This window comes from Typopeltis vanoorti, chromosome 3 (genome assembly GCF_054136105.1).
Source record: "Typopeltis vanoorti isolate ZY-2024b chromosome 3, IOZ_Tvanoo_1.0, whole genome shotgun sequence".
NCBI classification, from domain to species: Eukaryota; Metazoa; Arthropoda; class Arachnida; order Uropygi; family Thelyphonidae; genus Typopeltis; species Typopeltis vanoorti.
In genome coordinates this window covers 64,460,677-64,481,110 of record NC_143551.1, presented here as the reverse complement: position 1 = coordinate 64,481,110, position 20,434 = coordinate 64,460,677, and the positions used below count along the sequence as shown (strand labels likewise).

At 34.8% G+C, this 20,434-nt stretch overlaps 1 protein-coding gene across 1 annotated transcript in view; it reads left to right on the top strand.

The window, feature by feature from the left end:
• Bap55 (Brahma associated protein 55kD) overlaps nucleotides 1-20,434 on the top strand; it is a 146,816-nt gene that overhangs the window by 40,249 nt on the left and 86,133 nt on the right. Inside the window, exons 4-6 of the mRNA XM_090415661.1 lie at nucleotides 977-1,077; nucleotides 7,048-7,240; nucleotides 14,909-15,015. Of these exons, the coding sequence (XP_090271787.1) occupies nucleotides 977-1,077; nucleotides 7,048-7,240; nucleotides 14,909-15,015 (401 nt within the window). The remainder of the gene's footprint in view (nucleotides 1-976; nucleotides 1,078-7,047; nucleotides 7,241-14,908; nucleotides 15,016-20,434) is intronic.

Below are 20,434 nucleotides of genomic sequence, written 5' to 3'. Positions count from 1 at the left end.
TTAACTGTTCTGAATGGGAATTGATCGTATAGTCTGAACTGTAAACTCACTGTATCCTAGGTCTCGCACAATCATTCTACAAGGCCGGCTCTACCGACGGTGCAAGACGTGCATTTGCGCGGGGCAGCAAAGTTGGCATAAAACTATACGAAAAATAAGGGAGACACGGCAGCAAAGTATGCTACTGCACGGGACGGCCCTGTCATTGTATTACTAGGTGCCACTTTCATGTCTCTTAATGAGTTTCAGCTTTTTCTCTAACGTAATTACTTTTCTTCTCTTTTTATTACTGCAGCTTTCTTTATCAGTCATTCTCTTTTCCATATCAGGGGTTGAATATAATAAAGCCTTGTTGGTATTTGAATTAAAGCAAAATGAAGGAAAAGTGATTGAGCAAGACAACAGAGATAGCACATTATTTGAGTCAATTGCTGAGTGTCGCCAGCCGCTGCCTACTGGTTGCTACATTGACAAGTGCCGCTCGCTCAGATTGGCAACAAAAAATTTTGTATAACATAAAATTTCGCATAACGTAAAAAAACTCACATTAACTGATTAACACCCTAACTGGCCATGACGTCTACAGACGTTCAGCAAAATCTGGATACGATTCTCCTCTAACACCTATTGAACAACATGGATAAGAAGTGCAATTTGGTATCACTCTTTCATCCACCATGGCCGATAGAGAGGTTAATTCACTCAAAGCAGTAGTATCATTTCACTCAATCATGCATATTGAATTCACGTTAAGCGAGGTTTTCCTGTATTTAATTTAGTTGTTAAAAAATGATATTTGTAAAACTGTTGTAACCTGACTTTTTTTTTTTTAATTGGTTAATAAGTTGCGTATATTGTGTGCAATAGCAAACATATATTCCTTTGATTTAGTTATTTTTAATAATTTTCAGATTATAATATTTTATTATAACTTTAAATTTATAACATTTAAAATTTAATTATTCACCTTTTTCAGTTGAAGATTGGGACTTATTTGAAAAGGTACTTGATTATATATATAGCAAACATATCAAGTCAGAGACTCAGCTGCATCCTGTACTAATGTCTGAGGCTTCTGTGAGTAACATATAAACTTTTATATTTTATTATTAATTTAAAGAAAATTGCCATATTTCATGTTAACCACGTTAAATTTCCATATTGTTCCACTTTATGATAACAGTTTTTATTATTTTATGTCACCATCATCATCAAATTCCTGATGTGTATACTCAGTAGGTGTACAGGATAACTATGATAGAACGGCATGAAAAAGTTACACCATTATTAATATCCAATCAACAATTTTCCTCCAAATTAATCTGTCAAGACTCCAACGTTATTAGATCTTATATTTCTGTCATTTAAGGTGCTTTTTACTGTATCAATCCTACGTCTTAGTCTTCCTCTAGGTCTTTTTCCTGCCAACCTGGCAAAGAACATTCTATTTAAGTGACCATACCACCTGAGATTAGCTCTACTAAAACATTCCTGAATGCTACCAATGGCAGATTCTTCCCTAATATCTTCATTTTTAATGTGATACTGATTGATGCCATCTGTAACTCCATTAATCTTTCTCAGAACTCTTATATTAGAGTTCTTTCCTTTAAGGTTACATGGCGATCAGCATTCATAGTGAAGAATTTATGGAGACACAACACACGTGTTAGAATAATTATTTTACTTAACATTAAGCAAGTAACAGTCTACGTTTCAACCTCTGTATTGAGGTCATCATCAGGAAAACACATATATATGTACAAGATACAAGCTACATGCCACTGAACTATACAAAGGTAAAATCAGTAGTGTAGCTAGGGAGGGGGATGGTCCACCCCAGACAGCACTTTTTTGGAGGGGTTTCATGTGAGACACAATTTTATTTGTCGACGATTCTTTTATGTTAAATTAGTAATTTTTATTACTTAATTAATAATTAGTTTTTAACAACTATACTTGCAGCTAAAATAAACAAAATATAAATATAACAAAACCGTTACATTTCCCTATCATACTATAATTCAAATTCTTAAAAATAAAACAATAAAACGCATGGTAAGGCGATTGCTTTATTCATTGTGATTTTCTTCCTTGACTACTTGTACAATAACTAATACACTTTTTTTGAATGTTAGTCAAGTGAGTTTTAATTTATCGTCCTACATGATTCGCCGATTTTTGCTATCAGCATCTTCAGGGAATACAATTAGTAAGCTATATGAAGGTAACAGACTAGGTTTTAACTGACGGTTACAAAATCAGTATTGTGCGAGACAATACGCATTGTCCCGCACAGTACTAATTTTGTATGAATTAGAACTGTCAGTTAAAACCTAGTCTATTACCTTCATATAGCTTACCAATTGTATTCCCTGAAGATGCCGACAGTGCGAGACAATGCGTATTGTCTCGCACAATACTAATTTTGTATGAATTAGAACTGTCAGTTAAAACCTAGTCTGTTACCTTCATATAGCTTACCAGTTGTATTCCCTGAAGATGCCAATAGCAAAAATCGGCGAAACATGTAGGACGATAAATTAAAACCCACCTGACTAACATTCAAAAAAGTGTATTAGTTGCTTTATTGGTTATTGCTTATTCCGTGGCGACTGCGTCTCAGTAGCAGGCGCACAGTCAGTACACATTTGTGAAAATGCATGGTTTTCTTTTTTCTTCTTCTTCTAATTTTGTGTATAACTAAGGCCATCGACAGGGTTTTAGGGTTCCAGTAATAATATTTCTGCTGTTCCCTATTATATTAAGGTTTTTGCTTAACCCTTTTGATGCATGTATAAAAATGAACAAGCATGATTCTGTTTTTACCCTAAAAAAATGCTAAAATGCTTGATTCATCATTAGTGTTTTTTAATCTGTTACACATTTATATCATTTGGATCATTATCGACACCGTTGAAAACATATGTATTGTATTCTTTATCTATGATTAGTCTAGAGCAGGGGTGGGCAACCCTTGGCATGCGTGCCAAATGTGCCACGCCAACAACTTTTATCCGGCACGGAACCCAGTGCTCACCTTAAAAAATAATTAAATAAATAAATACATTTCAAACATCTTCACTGACTTGTATATTTTAACTTAATATAATACCATTTTATTAAGTACAGTGATACCAAATAAAAATGCAATAAAGAAGCAAACCCTACCAACTGTTTTAGTAATAATAAGTAATAAGAAAATAAGAAACAAAGATCCTATTTACAAGTCATCTATCTCTGTGATATACTGATGTACAAGTTTCGTCCAGTTCAGTTGTTGCATCATTCATCAGGCAGCCAGATGTGGTGTGACTCCTTTACCATCATTTGATATATCTTTTCGTGTTTCGTAAAGAACATATCCGCTTTCTAAAGTGTGTGTGTATATATATGTATATATATATGTGGGGATTTGGATTTTATTAAATCATGTCATTAAAATATGGATTGAAAGTATTCATGGTCAATTAATATGTTTAACTTATTAGATATAAAAGCAAATTTCCTTTACATTGCCATAAACATATCATATTTACTCGAATATAACTCACACTTTTTCCCCAAAAAATTAAAGCTAAAAATCGTAGTGCGAGATATATGTGGGTATTTTCAGAAACTAATGTTTTCAATTTTTTTCGTAAAATTCCCGCATATATCTCACACTACGATTGCTATTTCCTAGCTAGAGAGCAGTTTCCTTGTGTGCATCCTACCCAAATAGCACCAACTTCTTTCCATCATTTCAAGTAAAAATTACCAGTAATTTACAAGACTTGAGATACTTAATGAACAATTCTTCACGAATAACTAATGAACAGACAGCTATGGTACTAGGCCAGTAAAGATAGAGCAGCTATGAAGACATGCATATAACTGGTGTGGTATTAACAAAAGATCTTGTGAGTCAAACATAAAAGCAAGCTGACAAATTTTGAATTGAAATGCTAATTCCCTTCAACCAAATTCAATATCTGAAACTGCCATAAAAATATTCACTATATATTTCTTAGTTTTAACACATTTACGAATTTTAACATTTTCCGTTTATTTTTATTGTTGCCTTCCATTTGAGCTGGGGAACAGACTTCCACACATCTAGTTTTTAGTTAGATACCGTGTTTGCCAGTGCAACATATCATTTTCTTGAGTCTAAATAGCATAGTTTCTGTGGGACAAGTGATTCATTAGTTAGTGCTATTTTTATCCCAGTTTTCTCTAATTGCACTATTTGTTGAGAAATATATTACACAGACTGCAAATGTCTCTGTATCTTATTCAGTGATAGAATAAAACGACCTGTTTTTGCTTCTGTCTGCAGTCACTATTGGCTACTGGGGAAGGCATGTGGTTTACCACGGGAAGCGAGTTACTATCGCCCTGAAACGTGTTTAAACTTTTTTTTTTTCCTGTGTCAGATATACTCGAAACTTTTCAATTTCTTTTTTTGTGAAATAAAATCAGGGGGGTGCAAGTTATATGTGAGGGCAAGTTATATTCGAGTAAATATGGTAAGTTATTTTTAAAGCTATGTGAAATGTGTTATTAATATTCAGGATTATGAAGTGTTATCTGCACGTGATTAGGTTGCATGCATACCTTTCTTTCATTTGTATGTGTTTAGGTCGGCTTATAATTGTACTAATTTTTAGTTTGCTGAAACTTGGTTGGTATATGCACAGAATGATTGTGATGAGATTTTCCGAATCCAAATTATAATTTTTGTCAGTGTCTGTGTCTCTGTCCACATTTTTACACCGCATAATCCGATTTTCATTAAAGTTAAAAGCTGCATGAAGAAAGCAATTATTTAATTGCTTTCTTATATATATACACACACGCGGACAAAGAAATTAGTGCACCTGGAAGAAAACATGGTACAACGGCGAAACTAACAAATAGCTATAGTGTGGGGTGGTATGCAAACGATCCAAAGTTTGGTGCAATTGTGCATGCCCACGCACCCTGTGGTGGCGCTGCAAGCACGAACCAGCAGCACTTAAAAAAGTTGCCCATCCCTGGTCTAGAATTTAGATTTAAACAAATCTATCATACTGCTGCGCGTTTGGGAGTTTACGGTGATCAGGGAGCTGCAGGGAAAACGCTCGCCAATCTGACCAGTGGTGACTAAGCCTCAGATTATCAGAAATGCTATTCGTCTTTTTGACTTTTTTGTAGTATTTTTGGTGTGTATTGAGAAGGACGGCAAACTCAGGGACCGCCCCAGGCGGCAAAAGCTCTAGCTACTCCACTGGGTAAAATGAATCTGAATGTTTGTTAATCATTTATCCTGGCCTGACCTCTGGCAAAAACAAACAAACAACAGAACTACATCGCTCAGGGACTGCCCCAGGCAGCAGAAGCTCTAGCTAAGCCACTGGCTAAAATGAATCTAAATGTTTGTTAATCATTTATCCTGGCCTGACCTCTGGTGAAAACAAACAAACAAACACAACTACATTAAACAGTTTCTATAGCTGAAATGGTTTACTTGTTCTATAGATTAACCATTCAGGGATAGAGTTGAGGTTTTCAATATTTCTGCCTATTTTCATGGTCTCTGTCTTTTTATTGCCAATTTTCATATAAAAAATGATGGATTAATTATTTCAAGAATGTGTTGTTTAACGTAGTTCCAGTTGTAAGTCAACTGTTAAAATAGAAGGAGACAGGAAGATGGTTTGATACTAAATTAGGTGTGAGGCAAAAGTACATATTATTACAATTGTTATTCATCATCTGTATGGATCAATTATGAAGGAATGTGGCATTATCTCTGATATCAAAATTGGAGACATTAATCTTAGCTCTTTACTTTATGCAGATGATGTTATACTCTTAAATAAATCCAGCACAACTTTGCAGATTTTCTGAGTACATTGAATAACTGCTATAATAAATTCAGTATGAAAATCAGTAGAAAAAAGACAAAAACTATAAAGATAGGCTAGAACGTTGAAAGCATGAACTACATCCTGAATAGAGAAATTATAGAACAAGTAAAACATTTCAGCTAATTCTCAAATTAAATTTGGAAATAGCAGAATTAGCAAAGCTGGTATTATAAGAAATCATTTGAATAAATTTATGTGGAATAATAGAGCAATTAGTCAAAACACTAAATTAGCTGAATACAAGACAGTGTTCAAACCAATTTTAACTTATGGATCTGAAAGCGCTGGGTTAGAAATAGTACACTTGATCAAAGACTAAAGACCACAGATATGAAAGTCCTGAGAAAGATTAGATAGCATCACATGGCAGTGTCATATTAAAAATGAGAACATTAAGAAAGAACTTCACATTGTTAGTTCAGGAATCTATAAGAAAACTAATCTCAAGTAATATGCCCACTTAATTGGAATGGGAGGAAAGATTAACAAAATAAGTTTTTTTTTTGGGGGGGGGTGATTGGAAAAATACCCAGAGGAAGACACCATGATGCAGTAAGAATTACCTTAGAAGACAAAAATATATCATCTGATTATTGGAGTCCTGACAGATAATAGAAGAATGATAGGAAGTTAGTAATTATTTAAACTTTTCACATAGTACTATCACGATATCCTGTAGATCGATTCCCTGAGGATACATACCAGGAATTTGGTGATGAGATGATGATTGAATTCACTTTCGTGCCTCCTTAGTCAAGTATGTAGCAAATATGTCCATAAGGTGTTTTTGCATTTAAAGTAGATTGAATTTGTGTATCATACAATTAGGATTAAAAAAAAAACATTACTTGCAGGTTACTTTAAAAATTAAAAAATTTTAAACATTTTAAAAGTTAAAAAATTACTTTCTCTAATTTTTAATTTAATCAAATGAATAATTAATTAACAAAGTTGTAATAAAGATGGCTAGCACTTTCTGCATGCTTTATGCATATTACTTTAAGTAATAGAATTTTTGTTTAATCAAAATAATTATTGTATACTGCAAAGGGTTTAATTATAAGTATGTTTACAAAATTATGCATATGGCATTTAATTTTATGGCACCATGTTAAGCATATGAAATAAAATTTATGCATTTATTTATTATTAGTGGAATTTGAGAGCCAAGAGGGAGCGATTAACAGAACTGATGTTTGAAAAATATAATATACCTGCCTTTTTTCTGGCTAAAAATGCTGTACTGGCAGCATTTGCTAATGGTCGATCTACTGGTATTATAGTTGACAGTGGTGCAAGTCACACATCAGCAGTTCCAGTTCATGATGGTTATGTACTTACACAAGGTATGTATTTAGTTTGTTTATAACTTTACTGGTTTGAGCTCCATATTTTGGTGTTAAATAGAATTGAATCATTTTTAATATTTTATGACAATATTTATTTGCAGTTGTTTTTATATGATAGTAAGTGAATTAATTTATTGTATCTTTTAAATAAAAATTTTAAAATAACTTGTTTTTAGATATATATTTTGCAACTATGCATAAGTAGCTGTTAGTGTCATTTTGTCTGCCCATCCATATTGTAGTGGGTGAATTTATGACTAATGAAATTTGTCTTGGTCACTAGTTGAAGCTAGATACTGAATCAGAAACACTATAATGATGGAATCTAATCCATATTGTGATTATCAGTCCTGCATTATTACATTGCCATATTTGAACTCATCATCTGGACAACATACTTGGGTACCCAAACAAATGATAATGATGATGGGATGTGATAAAGGAAATTTATGTATATTTCTGCAAATGATTCCATGAACTATTGGATATAGTTCATGGAATCATTTGCAGAAATATACACAATTTTCTGTGAAAATTTCCTTTATCACACCCCATCATCATCATAATTTTCGTGTTAGGCTCACTGGCCTGTCACTACCACATAACTTGACTTCTTAGAAACTGCTTATGATAGGACAGTCAATCCTATCTGCATTGGAACTCAGTTCTTTCCCATCAGTGGGCATCGTCCATTCCAGCCGAACTATGGAGGTTAAATTTCCTTTATGTGTTATTACTACTACAAGCGACCTCCAGAGTCAGAGACTCATCGAGGGAGATCACGTGTCATACCTTCTCTTGAATTCATTCACACCATTTATCATTACAACCTCCAAAGGCAAGCCATTCCAGTTATGCACAGATCTATGAGGAAAGAAAATCTAGCTCGCATGCCTTTTTTTGATGAATTCATTCTCACCTTCCATGGATGCTCTCGTCCTCTCTCTCTCCACCTTCCATAAAATGAAAAATTCCATCTGCTGGTATCTTGTATGATCCTTTCAAAAGTTTGTATGTCTCTGTCATATGACCTCCTCTTTCTCTTGTTTGCTAGTGTCTGCAGACCACAAATTCTCAATCTCTTCTTATAATTTATGTTCCACAGTCCTGATGTCATCTTTATCACTCTTTTGCACCCTCTCTGCTGTATCAACATCATTACAGAAATCAGGAGACCAGACCTGTGGTCATATCAAGGCCTTGTAAAAGAAGCTATTATCCTCTCAGCTGTGTTTGCAGATTTTGCTATATGATTTCTGAACTTCAACTTCCTGTTTGCTAACATCCAAGATTCCTAGCCCAGTCAGTTTCTTCTAGCTTAATCCTGCCAGAATAATATGCCTTTGGATATCTCCAAAGTGCATAACTTTACATTTACTAGCATTGAACAGGTGACCATTTTCACATGCCTACAATTCCTTATTCAAATTGTTCTGCAAGTATTGCATATCAATTGCATTCCTGATTACCCTGCCTATCTTTGCTTCATCAGCAAATAGCTGTATGTCCCCTGTTAAATTCTTCCCAATATCATTAATGTAAAGTTTGAATAAAAATGGACCAAGGACTTGGGATCCCTAAGTACACAACTATCCATGTGTTAAGACTTAAGTGCTGGGAAGAACTCGTTGGACATTTAATGGAATGAGACAGCACTGAGAAAGGATTAAAAATACTATTTAATTTTTTCAATATTTTATCTCAATCACAGAGACATCTTCAGGGAACACAATATGAAACTTGTAATGCACACGCGCACACACAGACAAAACAAAACTAAGGAAAACATATGGGTGATAAACTGGAGTCCTAACTAAGTGGGTGTTCTCTCTCTGGGTACTTGTTAGCAGCCTCATATGTAAATTGGGATCTTGAAATATTAGTGTTTCCCATATAAGCTGTATCCAAAGCATGGTCTGCAAGGCCTGATTGACCGTAGTCATGACTACAGATATATTTTTTTATGTTCTTCTATCTTGATGATGGCTGATCTTTCAGTCTGTCCATCCATAGTAGGCTGACTTTCAGGAAGAATGAACCTGTATACACCAGGAACTAAGAACGAGAGAGAAGGAATCTGGTCTTGGAGCAAATAAGGGTAGCTAATTTCAAGTGGGGCTTGAAAGCTGTGCAGAGGTAGTATTTCTTTAAGATTCTAGCTATTTTTTTCTGATATGCCTTGGATGTAAAGGATGGTGAGAGTATTATTAAATTCTTCTGAAGAGAAGATCAAGGATTGGGGGAATGATTGATTATTTTTTCTGAATCTGTGGTACCTGTAGCCATTAGATAGGAAGGTGTAGTATATATGATTGAGTTCTGCTGCAAGAGAGACCTCATTGAAACAAAGGTTATAAGCTCTATTGGTTATTGTTTTAATGATGCCATATTGTTAAGAGGGTGGAAAGGAGGTGATGGAAAAATTTGTGAATGTATCTGCCTGTATGAGTGGGTTTCCTGTATACTGAAAAGGACAGGCTACCATTAGGTAGGCATTTTACCTAGTTGTCTAGGAGTTGTCTACACTATTATTAGTTTCCTTTTCCATTGTAAATTGGATTCTAGTGTAAAGATTAAGATTACTAAGGTGAGAGAGAGAGACGAAAGAGTGTCTGGGCCATGAGGTCAGGTAGAGAACAGCTATCAACATATCTTAGCCAGATAGAAGGTTTGAGAGGGGCCAAGTCAAGATCTCGTTTTTCAAAATGTTCCCAGAAAAAAATTACAAACAGGGATGATGTGGGGAATTCCATATAGGGTACCTCTATCTGTTTGTAAATTTTATTCACCAAAAGAAAGAAATATCTGAAATAGATTGCATGTAACATGTCCAGTAAGGGGAGGGGTAAGAGATTTTGATAATCTCTTCAATAATTTATAGCAGGGAGAATCAATAGCCTCCTCAATTAGTCTTGGGGTGGGATCCTTATAACTAACATTCCACAGTTCTGAAATCAACTCTGCATGCTCTCCAAAGTATCTTCATCTCCTCTAAACCCTGGTGACCAGATTTGAGCACAATAGTCCAGATGTGGCCTGATCAGGACCTTGTACAATGGAATCACTAACATTTTATCTCTGCTGATTAATGTTATCTTAATATTGCAGCAGTTTTCTGGGACTTAATCAGATTTGCAACATGCCCCTTAAATTTCAAATTTCTATCCGCCATAACCGCAAGCTTCTGTGCTTCCTCAACTTCCTACAACATACTTCCACATATAGAGTATGCAATATCCCATCTGAAGTTACCAAAATTAAAATCCTCACATTTAGCAAGATACTAACATCCCTATTCATCTGCCCATGTTTCTAGCTTATTCAGATCCTCCTAAAGAGCTACTACATTATCACTACTCTCAATAACCTTCCCCAGCTTCACATCATCCACAAACAACTGAATATCTCCTTGAATTTCAGCAATAATATCATTGATATAAATGTTGAAAAGTAGTGGTTTCAGCACAGAGCCCTGCTGAACTCCACTGGTAACTTTCCTTTTCCCCAATATTGCCCTCCATACCCACAATAATAAATCATCGTGTAAGTGTTGGATATCAGTTGCATCCCTGATTGCCTGCCTGACTTTGTATCATCAACAAACAATTGAAGATCTCTTGCCAATATCATTAATATATAAATTAAACAACAGTGGTCCAAGGGCTGATCCCTCCTTAAATCTGACAGATTTACACCCCTATATACCACTTTCTAATACTTGTCCATCAATCATCCACTTATCCAAGTCAATAGTTTATATTCTGATTCCATATTCTCCAGTTTATGCAACAACCTTTCAAGAAGTATTCTATCAAATACTTTAGCAAAGTCCAACAGTATAAGAGTGTATCTCTCTCTTTGTCCAACTCAGCTGTCGCATATTATACAGTATGAGTAAATTGCTAAAACATAATCTTGCTTTAGTAAACCTTGCAGCTGTTCCTTGTAAAGTATAGATTGTCTGTCAGCCCATTTTTGTATACAAGTTCTTACTAACATCTCTAAAATCTTCACTACTACTCCAGAGATGTTGAAAGTTGGTAATTTTAGACACATTTGTTTTTGCAACTGCCTTTATACAACAGAACTGTCATACATTCGTTCCATTCCTATGGTATCTTTCTTGTACTGAGACTTGAGTTATAAATATATGTCAAGGGCTAAGCCAGTTTGTCTGAACATTCCTTTATTGTATGTGCTAATATCTCATGTGCTCCTATTGCTGAATTCTTATCCAGATAGAACAACAATTCTGGAATCTTATTCTTATGAACCTTTAGTTTTTTCCCATTGGAGTTGTCACACACTCTACGCCTTGTTACACACACCTGATTGATAGATTTTAGCAAAATGAGCACTCGTTATTTGAACAATCATCAGCTTTTGACACAAGTGTACCATTGACATTCTTCTTTATAAGTTATTCTTCTACTGTGTTTCTTTCTTTTGCTTGCAGCATAAAGATAGTTATTTCGGATTGCTTTATCTTGCACAACCAATTTCCTTTTGTACTCTGTTCTATTTTCTGTGCATTACTTCTAATTTTTCTGGCCTTTTATATATTTTATAACTCCTCTCACTCTTATTCTCACAATATTCCTTCTACCTCATTTTCTACTTGGGGATCTCTGGATTAATAAGGTTGCACATCCTTTTCACTTCCACACTATTTGTTTTTTGAACTTTAGGGACACATTCAGATATGGCCTCGTTTAAGTACCTTTTGAAGCTTCCTATGCATTGCAAATATCTATCCCAATGGCTTTAACAGGCCTTTAAGGCCCACAACCTTCCAAGCATGCTTGGATTTCGTAACCAAAATACGAGGATAGAATGGTCACTCCTATGCTGTATCCCTGTGTGTTCACGGGGCCGGTTTGCCTGCTTGCGGGATGAAAAACACCAGATAAACTGGCGGAAAAAACCCTACTGCCCACGCCCAAGACCGGCTAACTTGGCTATGGCTGAGGAAGATCCTTCAGCTCCTCACGTCTCCGACGGGAATCGAACCTAGGACACTCCTTCCCCAGGCATATGGTTGCGAAGCGCAAAGCCACTAGGCTAACCGTGCGGACGCATTGCAAATAGCTTTCCTATTCATTAACTGATACCATGGGACCAAAGATAGTATTTGTCTGAGTTCATCATCATTTCCAGCTTTGTAGTTCAGCATGCAACCTCTCCTAATTGGAATATCCTTATAGTTGGCTACTTCCCAGGTCAGTATGGCATGATTACCAACTGGTGGCCAAACAGTCATATTCTGCAAATACCCCCCCCCCCCCCCCGTCTCACACTGTGATCAGATCTAAAATTTTTTGACATCAAGTTCCTTCTTTCACATGTTGCCTGAGAAATTTATATCACAACAGCTCAATAAATTCTCTTTCATTCTTATTATGAATTTTCTTTACTGCCCAATCATTGTTCAATTAATTTAAGCAATCCATAATGATTATTCACTTAGAACCCATCGGGGTAATTTGACAGTGTATTTCATCATATTCAACAACTGAACTACCAAGTCTGCAGCAAGACCCACCACATATTTCATCTTGTTGGTCTCCAGTTCACACCAGATAGCTTCAAATTTACTGCTACATAGGACATTATTATTTTTTTTTTTGTGTTTCTACTCTAACTGATCTCAAACATTTGATGTCATTAGTAATATCCCCTCCCCCTATCTCTCTGGCCTGTTCTGTCCTTAAAAATACTATGAGCTTTACACTTGATCCCAATTACGTCTGACTCTGATACTTGGGTTTCACTAATCTTAGGCCAGAATGCATTCACCAAACCAACTAACTCAATCCCTTTGTTCCTAGTATTTGTGTATAGACAGAACAAGTTACCACCTGACTTTTTTTTATACTTATATCTACAGTCTACTTGGCAAATTTGAGAACCCCCCCCCCCACACACACCAGATAAATTCAAAAACTCCATACATTTCCAGCCATTCACCAGATACATAACCATGTATCTGGTGAATGGCTGGTGATATAATTATTTGAACAATTATATCATATCATTTTCCAATTTGCATACCATTGCTGAAACTTACACATGCATTCACACCATTCCTTCTACAATGATCTAGTTTCCCTAGCTCTCTGCATTAGATCTCACCCCAATAAGTTTCCAGGCTCCTGATGCCAAATCTGCTCAAGTGTATGCCATCCCTCTTATATGAGTCTTTTCTACCATCAAACTTGCTTCACACATCCAAATACTTGCATCCATTTCTTCTATACAGACCGTGCATTGAATCATTGCATGGTCTGTATAGAAGAAACTGTTGTCATGCCTCCTTCTTAATGCAAAACCTGCAAACGTTTGTCATAGCTCAGTAATAAAAGAACAGTTTTAGCTCTTTCACTTTCCTTTCTTGCTTTCTCGAGCAGCTCTTTCATATCTTGTTTCATACTATATTTGTTGCAGTTTAAATTATTAGTTCGAACAAGCACTACCATCTCTTTTACTTTTCTGTTCTGTTTCTTTGTTACATTTGTTACATCTTTAATTTTTGTTTCCAAGAAGCTTGAAGTAGTGACTTTGTCAGCAAGCACAAATTTCATTATCAAATCGCCACACCATATTATTTTTTTTATGTAGCTCTCACCCACAAAAGGTTATTTCATAAACTTGTAGTACATTCATACTGTAGCAGGCTGGGAAGTTTTTTTCCCTATTTTTATAAATTTATTTAATTTTTTTTATATATTTTTATGTAGTCCATAAACCTTGCTCTAGAGACTGAATATGGAACTTTTTCATGCCACTTCAGGCCTCCAATAAGCAGGAAAGTGATCTCACACTGGGCAATGAAATTCACATCTCAACTAAACCAACTTCTTTTTTTCTTATGTTCTAATTGACTTACTTCATCATCATCATCATCATCATCATCATCAAATTCCTGCCATGTACCCTCAAGGGGTGTACAGGATATGACAGTACTACATGAAAAAATTGAAAAACTTGACTTACTTTGTTGTTATCATTATTATTACCAACTTCAGTACTTTTCTGCCTCTTCTTTATTTTTCTTATCCTGTCTAATTTTGTATAAATATTGCTTAACTTTTTCTATTTTCTGGTTGATTGTTTAATAATTTGTTTTAATTGGGATATTTCAAATGTCAAATTATCCTCTCTTAGATTATAACATTGATGCTGCAATGATTTTGCCCAGCAGTACAAAGATTCTCTTCCGTTAACTTGTGCTTTTTGACACCCCCTTTGTTTTCATGAGTTTTTGGCATCATTTTTAGGACTATCTTACTACAGTTATGTTATTAAATGCATTAAATACAATAAATCTAAAAAAGAAAACATTCATTAATATACTAAAGATAATTAATCTAAAACAAACACTCAGTAAATCAAAAAAATGCCAATATTACAGGAGCACCAAAAGCACCATTACAGGAGCCTGTCTAGTTGATAGCCTTGAACCAGATGATGATGTTAATTTAAAATTTAATATTTAAGCAAAAGTATTTTATAAATGACGTGTTTCTTTTCTCGTTCAGTTGGCTGTCATAATTTTTTAATACTTGTTTCTTATTCATACTTTAAAATGTCTTTTCAAACATTTATTGCTTTTCATTAATGTCATATAATAAAAGTGATCAGTATGTCTTATATCTTATTTTATAGCTATTGTCAAATCACCTTTGGCTGGTGATTTTATTACTATGCAATGCAAACAGTATTTTGAAGAAAATGGAATAGATATTGTAGCACCATACATTGTAGGCAGCAAAGTAAGTAAAGGTGATTTGTATGTTAATTGCTGCTTTGAATATTTAAGTATTGAAAACATTTTCATGGTATTCATGCAGTTATAATAAATACAAAATGTGCAATTAAACTATAAACCCTTATAAGTCATAAAACTTCATTTTTGTATATTTTTATGCTTTTGGCATGAATAAGATATGTTTTTTATGTCATTATCTTTGCATGCATTTCCACTCATGGCCATTTTTTTTTCCCTTTCACATTACTTTTGCAGGTATATTTTAGGGCATATCTTCAAGTGGAAGATAAGGGAATGTCACTAAGCATGAGTAGTTGGTGGGAAATGAAATCCTCCTGTGGACCAACAGGCAACAGCAGTGTCTGGTCCATAGTGGGTAGCTGCAAACAGCATCTGTTCCTCGTGTTAGGGACAGGTAAACAAACCATTAAAAAAAAGTTGGTCAAATGAGTGTTGATGCACTGACTGTTAAAACAGACCATGGTTGAAATCTGATGCAATATGAAAGTATAAAGGAAAAGCACATTTCGGCTCAGATGTCACTTTGATAAACAAAGTCTGTATTTCCATTTGAGAGATTGGATTGACAAGTCAGCTGTCGAAAGAAGTGCAATAAGAATAAAACTAGCAAGAGACGTGCTATCAGTAGGAACAAGAATGACATTATTTATGGACTTCTGGAAAGCTAGACTTGTTTTGCAAAGAGATAAAGCTATACTGATGTAACATCCTTGTAATAGTGGAGATGCACTGGACGGAATCAGAGGAAATGAAAGATGGAAGAATCATCTGGTCAGGCAATAATACAACACATGAATCAGGATTTTTTCTCAGTAAAAGAGGAAGAGAAGCATTATTAGGACACAAACCAATAAATGGAAGAATAATAATAATGGCAGGATTTTCAGTAAGACGATTCAACATTACTGAGACACCTGTCCTCCCAGAAGATACTGAAGCAGAAATAGTTATTCTATAGCAACTTGGAAGTAATCTTGAAATCAGTATCAAAGAAAGATATACTCATTATTTGAGGAGATTTGAATACAAAAATTGGAAAATTGAGGAAAGAGTAATTAATAACAGATAATAAGAATCTCATCTCATCTCATCTCATCTTCCTTTTACCCTCTTTTACCTTGCAGTGTCAAGGGTTAATTAATCATCGGACCTCAAACCGTTCACAGGATAAGGTGGTCAGCCCTACCCCCTGGTGTATCCTATGTCTGTAGTGTCGAGTTCTCAGGGCCAGTTTGCCTGCTTTGCGGGATGAAAAACCCTCCTGCTCAAGACTGACTAACTTGACAATGGCTGAGGAAGATCCTTCGGCTCCTCATGTCTCCGATGGGAATTGAACCTAGGACATTCCTTCCCCAGGTGTATGGTTACGAAGCGCCCAGCCACTAGGCTAAATCGCACGGACAAGAATAAGAATAATAATAAGAAGAATTGGCAAATATGGAGAAAGCAATTAAAAAGGTAGACATGGTAGTCACCTGATGGAACCATGTTAGACATGATACTCATAAGAAAGAGATGGGCCACATCAGTTAAGCAGTGTCCAATGTTTCAAATACAGACATGAAATTGGATCATAGCTTAGTGATTGCTAATATCAAGTTGAAACTCAAACGACAAGTGAAAGCACAGTTTTAGAGTTATATATATATATATATATATATATATGGGGGGGGGAAGGTTCTGATAAACACCTACAACAAAAATGATATTAAACCAACTGATATAACCACAAGAAAGAACATAAGTTATTCATAACTCTACTACTAGTATGTTCTTTTTTGTGGTTATATTAGTTGCTTTAATATAAATTTTGTTCTAGGTGTTTATCAGAACTTTCTATTTCCTTTCCTCATATATATAAATATATATATTTAACAAAACACTTTCAAATCTGATATAGTGATTTCAGTTAATGCAGAAATCATATATTTACAAGTAGAAAAATCGTGTATCATATTATTAAATACTATGGATTAGAACTAGTTGTGGAAAATATTTTACTGCTGAGTTATAAAGTAAATTATAAATAAATTATATTCTTGTTTTTCCACTTGTGTGTAGGAAATATATGATTTCTACATTGATATAACTTTGGTAACCTTCTGGATCTGGCATTCTGCTGATGAGGCCTCAATAAAGGTTGAAATCAGCCTGGGTAACAACCTTTACTATAATTGCATAACAATATATCTATCTGAAAGGAAGTGTGCTTTGCATTAATGGATAACTGAGATCGAATCAGCAGCCTCTGTGTACAAATAGACTAGTTATAAAGGTATTTCACATGCAAACTGATTTGGATATGCTTGCATAAAGGATTAACACAAGAATAAATTTATTGTAATTTATAATTTACTTTAACAACTTTGTGTCTTGAAGCAAACAAAATGCTCTGTCTTCAATCTTGTCTGTTGGCAGAAGCAGATAGAGGATGAAGCAAAGAACAGTAGAAATAATTGTTGGAGGAATTCACATTTTTCCAAATGGTGCTGCTGTTTATCCCTTGAAAACAGCATTTTATTTTCTGATGATTATTCACCTTTTAAAAGAAAATCTTTCAGATAAATCTATAGGTCTCTGATTCTGTTTCTGAAATTTTTTTTTATCTCATTCTACCACATTCTTATTCCAATCTCCACAGCAACCAAACTAAAACAACTTCACAGTTGTTGCTACAAGTTATGCTGCTTCCTGATTGCTTACCATGCATTCCTTTAAATTACCGGTTAAACTTAATTGTGCTCTCCTTGTACTGGCAAGACGAAATGTGTAAAACAAATTTTCAGGTTAAAAAAAATGTTACTGTACAGTTTCAGTTTATTGAAGTAAACTAATGGTCTTCCTTGATATTTGTTGGTCAAAATTAACTGCAGTTCTTGAATTAGACAACTGCTGTCTAGTAATTTAATATATTACTAGTGTAATTTAATAGAAGAATCAAATTTCACAGCTAGTATAAAAAAAAACCTGCATTACATTACTCTAAATGGGGGAGGGGGTTGGAATATATACATTTATCATCATCATCAAATTCCAGCCATGTACACTCAAGGGGTATATGATAGTACTACATGAAAAATTTACATCATTACTAACTTCCTATCTACAATTTTCTACCAAATTAATCTGTTACTTGTCAAGACTCCAACATTTATCAGGTCTTATATTTCTATCGTCTAAGGCACTTTGTACCGTATCAATCCACCTATATCTTGGTATTCCTCTGGGTTGTTTTTCCTGCCAACCTGTTTTGCTAATCTTTCCTCACCCATTCTGTTTAAGTGACCATAACACCTGAGATTAGGTCTGCTAATGCATACCTGGATGCTGACAATGTCAAGTTCTTTCCTAATATCCTCGTTTTTAATGTGATATTGCCATTGATGCCATCTGTTCACGCCTCTACTCTTTCTCAGGACTCTCATATCTGCGATCTCTAGTCTTTGGTCAAGTGTTTTACTTCTGACCCAGCTCTCAGATCCATAAGTTAAAACTGGTTTGAACACTGTCTTGTATACAGCTAATTTAGTGTTCCAACTAATTTCTCTCTTAAAATTGATCAACACTTGATCGGTTAACCAAATATTATTATTTACTAATTTATGATCAAGAAAACAACCTTCATGATAATTTCTCTCTTATTCCATATGAATTTATTCATTTGACTTCCTACCATACCAGCTTTGTTGGTTCTGTTGTCTATTTCCATATTTAATTCACCGTCTTCACTAAAAATCATGCCTAAGTAAGTGAAATGTTTTACTTGTTCCACAGCTTCTCCGTTCACAATGCACTTGACTTTTTCAACGATTCTACCTATTTTCATTGTCTTTGACTTTTTAATGCTGACCTTCATACCATATCTATTACAACAGCTATTCAATTTATTCAGGGAATCTTGCAGACTTGTAACAGATTTATTTAGAAGTATAACATCGTCTGCATAAAGCAAAGAGCTGACATTAACATCTCCAATTCTGATATCCTGTTTAATACCACTTCCTTCATAATGTGATCCATATAGATAATGAATAACAGAGGGGATAATGTACATCCCTGTCTCACACCAGATTTAATGTTAAACCATCTTCTTGTACTTCCATCAATTCTAACTGCTGACTTACAACTCAAATAAAGACTAAGTATTGCTTGATATAATGCCCCATTGACACCATATAACTGTAGCATATTGAATAACTTCTTTCTTTGCACCTTGTCATATGCCTTTTATAGATCGACAAAACTTAAATACAGATCTCTGTTATATTCCCATGATTTCTCAAATGTTTGTAGTAAAGTGAAGATCTGATCCTGACAGCCTCTATTTGACCTAAATCCAGCTTGTTCTTCACCAAGCTTTTCTTCCACAATTCTTCTCCACCGTTTCTCAAGTATACTTGCATAAATCTTACCAGGAACACTTAGGGAAATACCTCTGTAATTCTCACATTCAGTTATATTTCCCTTTTTATATATGGGTATTATTAGATCTCTACTCCAATCATCAGGAATTTGTCCCTCAGTCCAGGCATTCTGAACTATGCAGTGCAGCCCCCTGTAAGACTCTTATACCACCACTCTTCAGCATTTCTTGTCGAATATCACCTACTCCTGCTGCCTTTCCACATTTCAAGCCTTTGATAGCTTTTTCTACTTCAAGTATGGATATGTATTCCTGACTGCATGCATGGTCAGTGTTTTTTACCACTGTGTTGTCATCACTGCTTGTTTCATTTAGCAGTTTTTCAAAGTAATTACTCCATACTTCAATGATATCTTTTTCTCCTGTTTTCATGTCACCTTTATCATCTGTAATTCCTTTTACTGCACTCTTTTCTCCATTTCTGAGTTTCTTGAACAACCTACAGAATATCTTGCTATCTTCTTGTTATTTATTTTTTATGTTCTTACCAAAATCCTCCCATGACTTTCGTTTAGCCAGTTTTACACTGTTTAGCTTTCTTACTTTTGTCTCTGTATTCTCTAAAAGCACAAGCTGCCTTATTTGACAGGAACTTTTGATATGCTTCCTTCTTTTCCTTCACTGCCTCTTTAACTTCCTGTGTTCACCATGAAGATCTAATTTTTCTATCCTTGCAGACAACTTCACCACATGCCTCTCTAGCTGAATCAATCAGGGTTTTCTTCAAGGCTTGCCACTGAATCTCCAAGGTTTGGTTCCTGTTCTCAAACTCTTTCATTTTTTCTTCAATAATCTTTGTGTATTTTAGTCTACAGTTCACATCTGAGAGCTGCTCAACTTTTATTTGCTTTAAAACTTTCTTACATGTTAATCTTTTCCATATGAAATTCAATTTTATCCTGCTCAAGACTAAATAGATCATTTCCAATTTCAAATCCTCTGTACACCATGGTGTCTTGTACCAGGGAGAAAACATCAC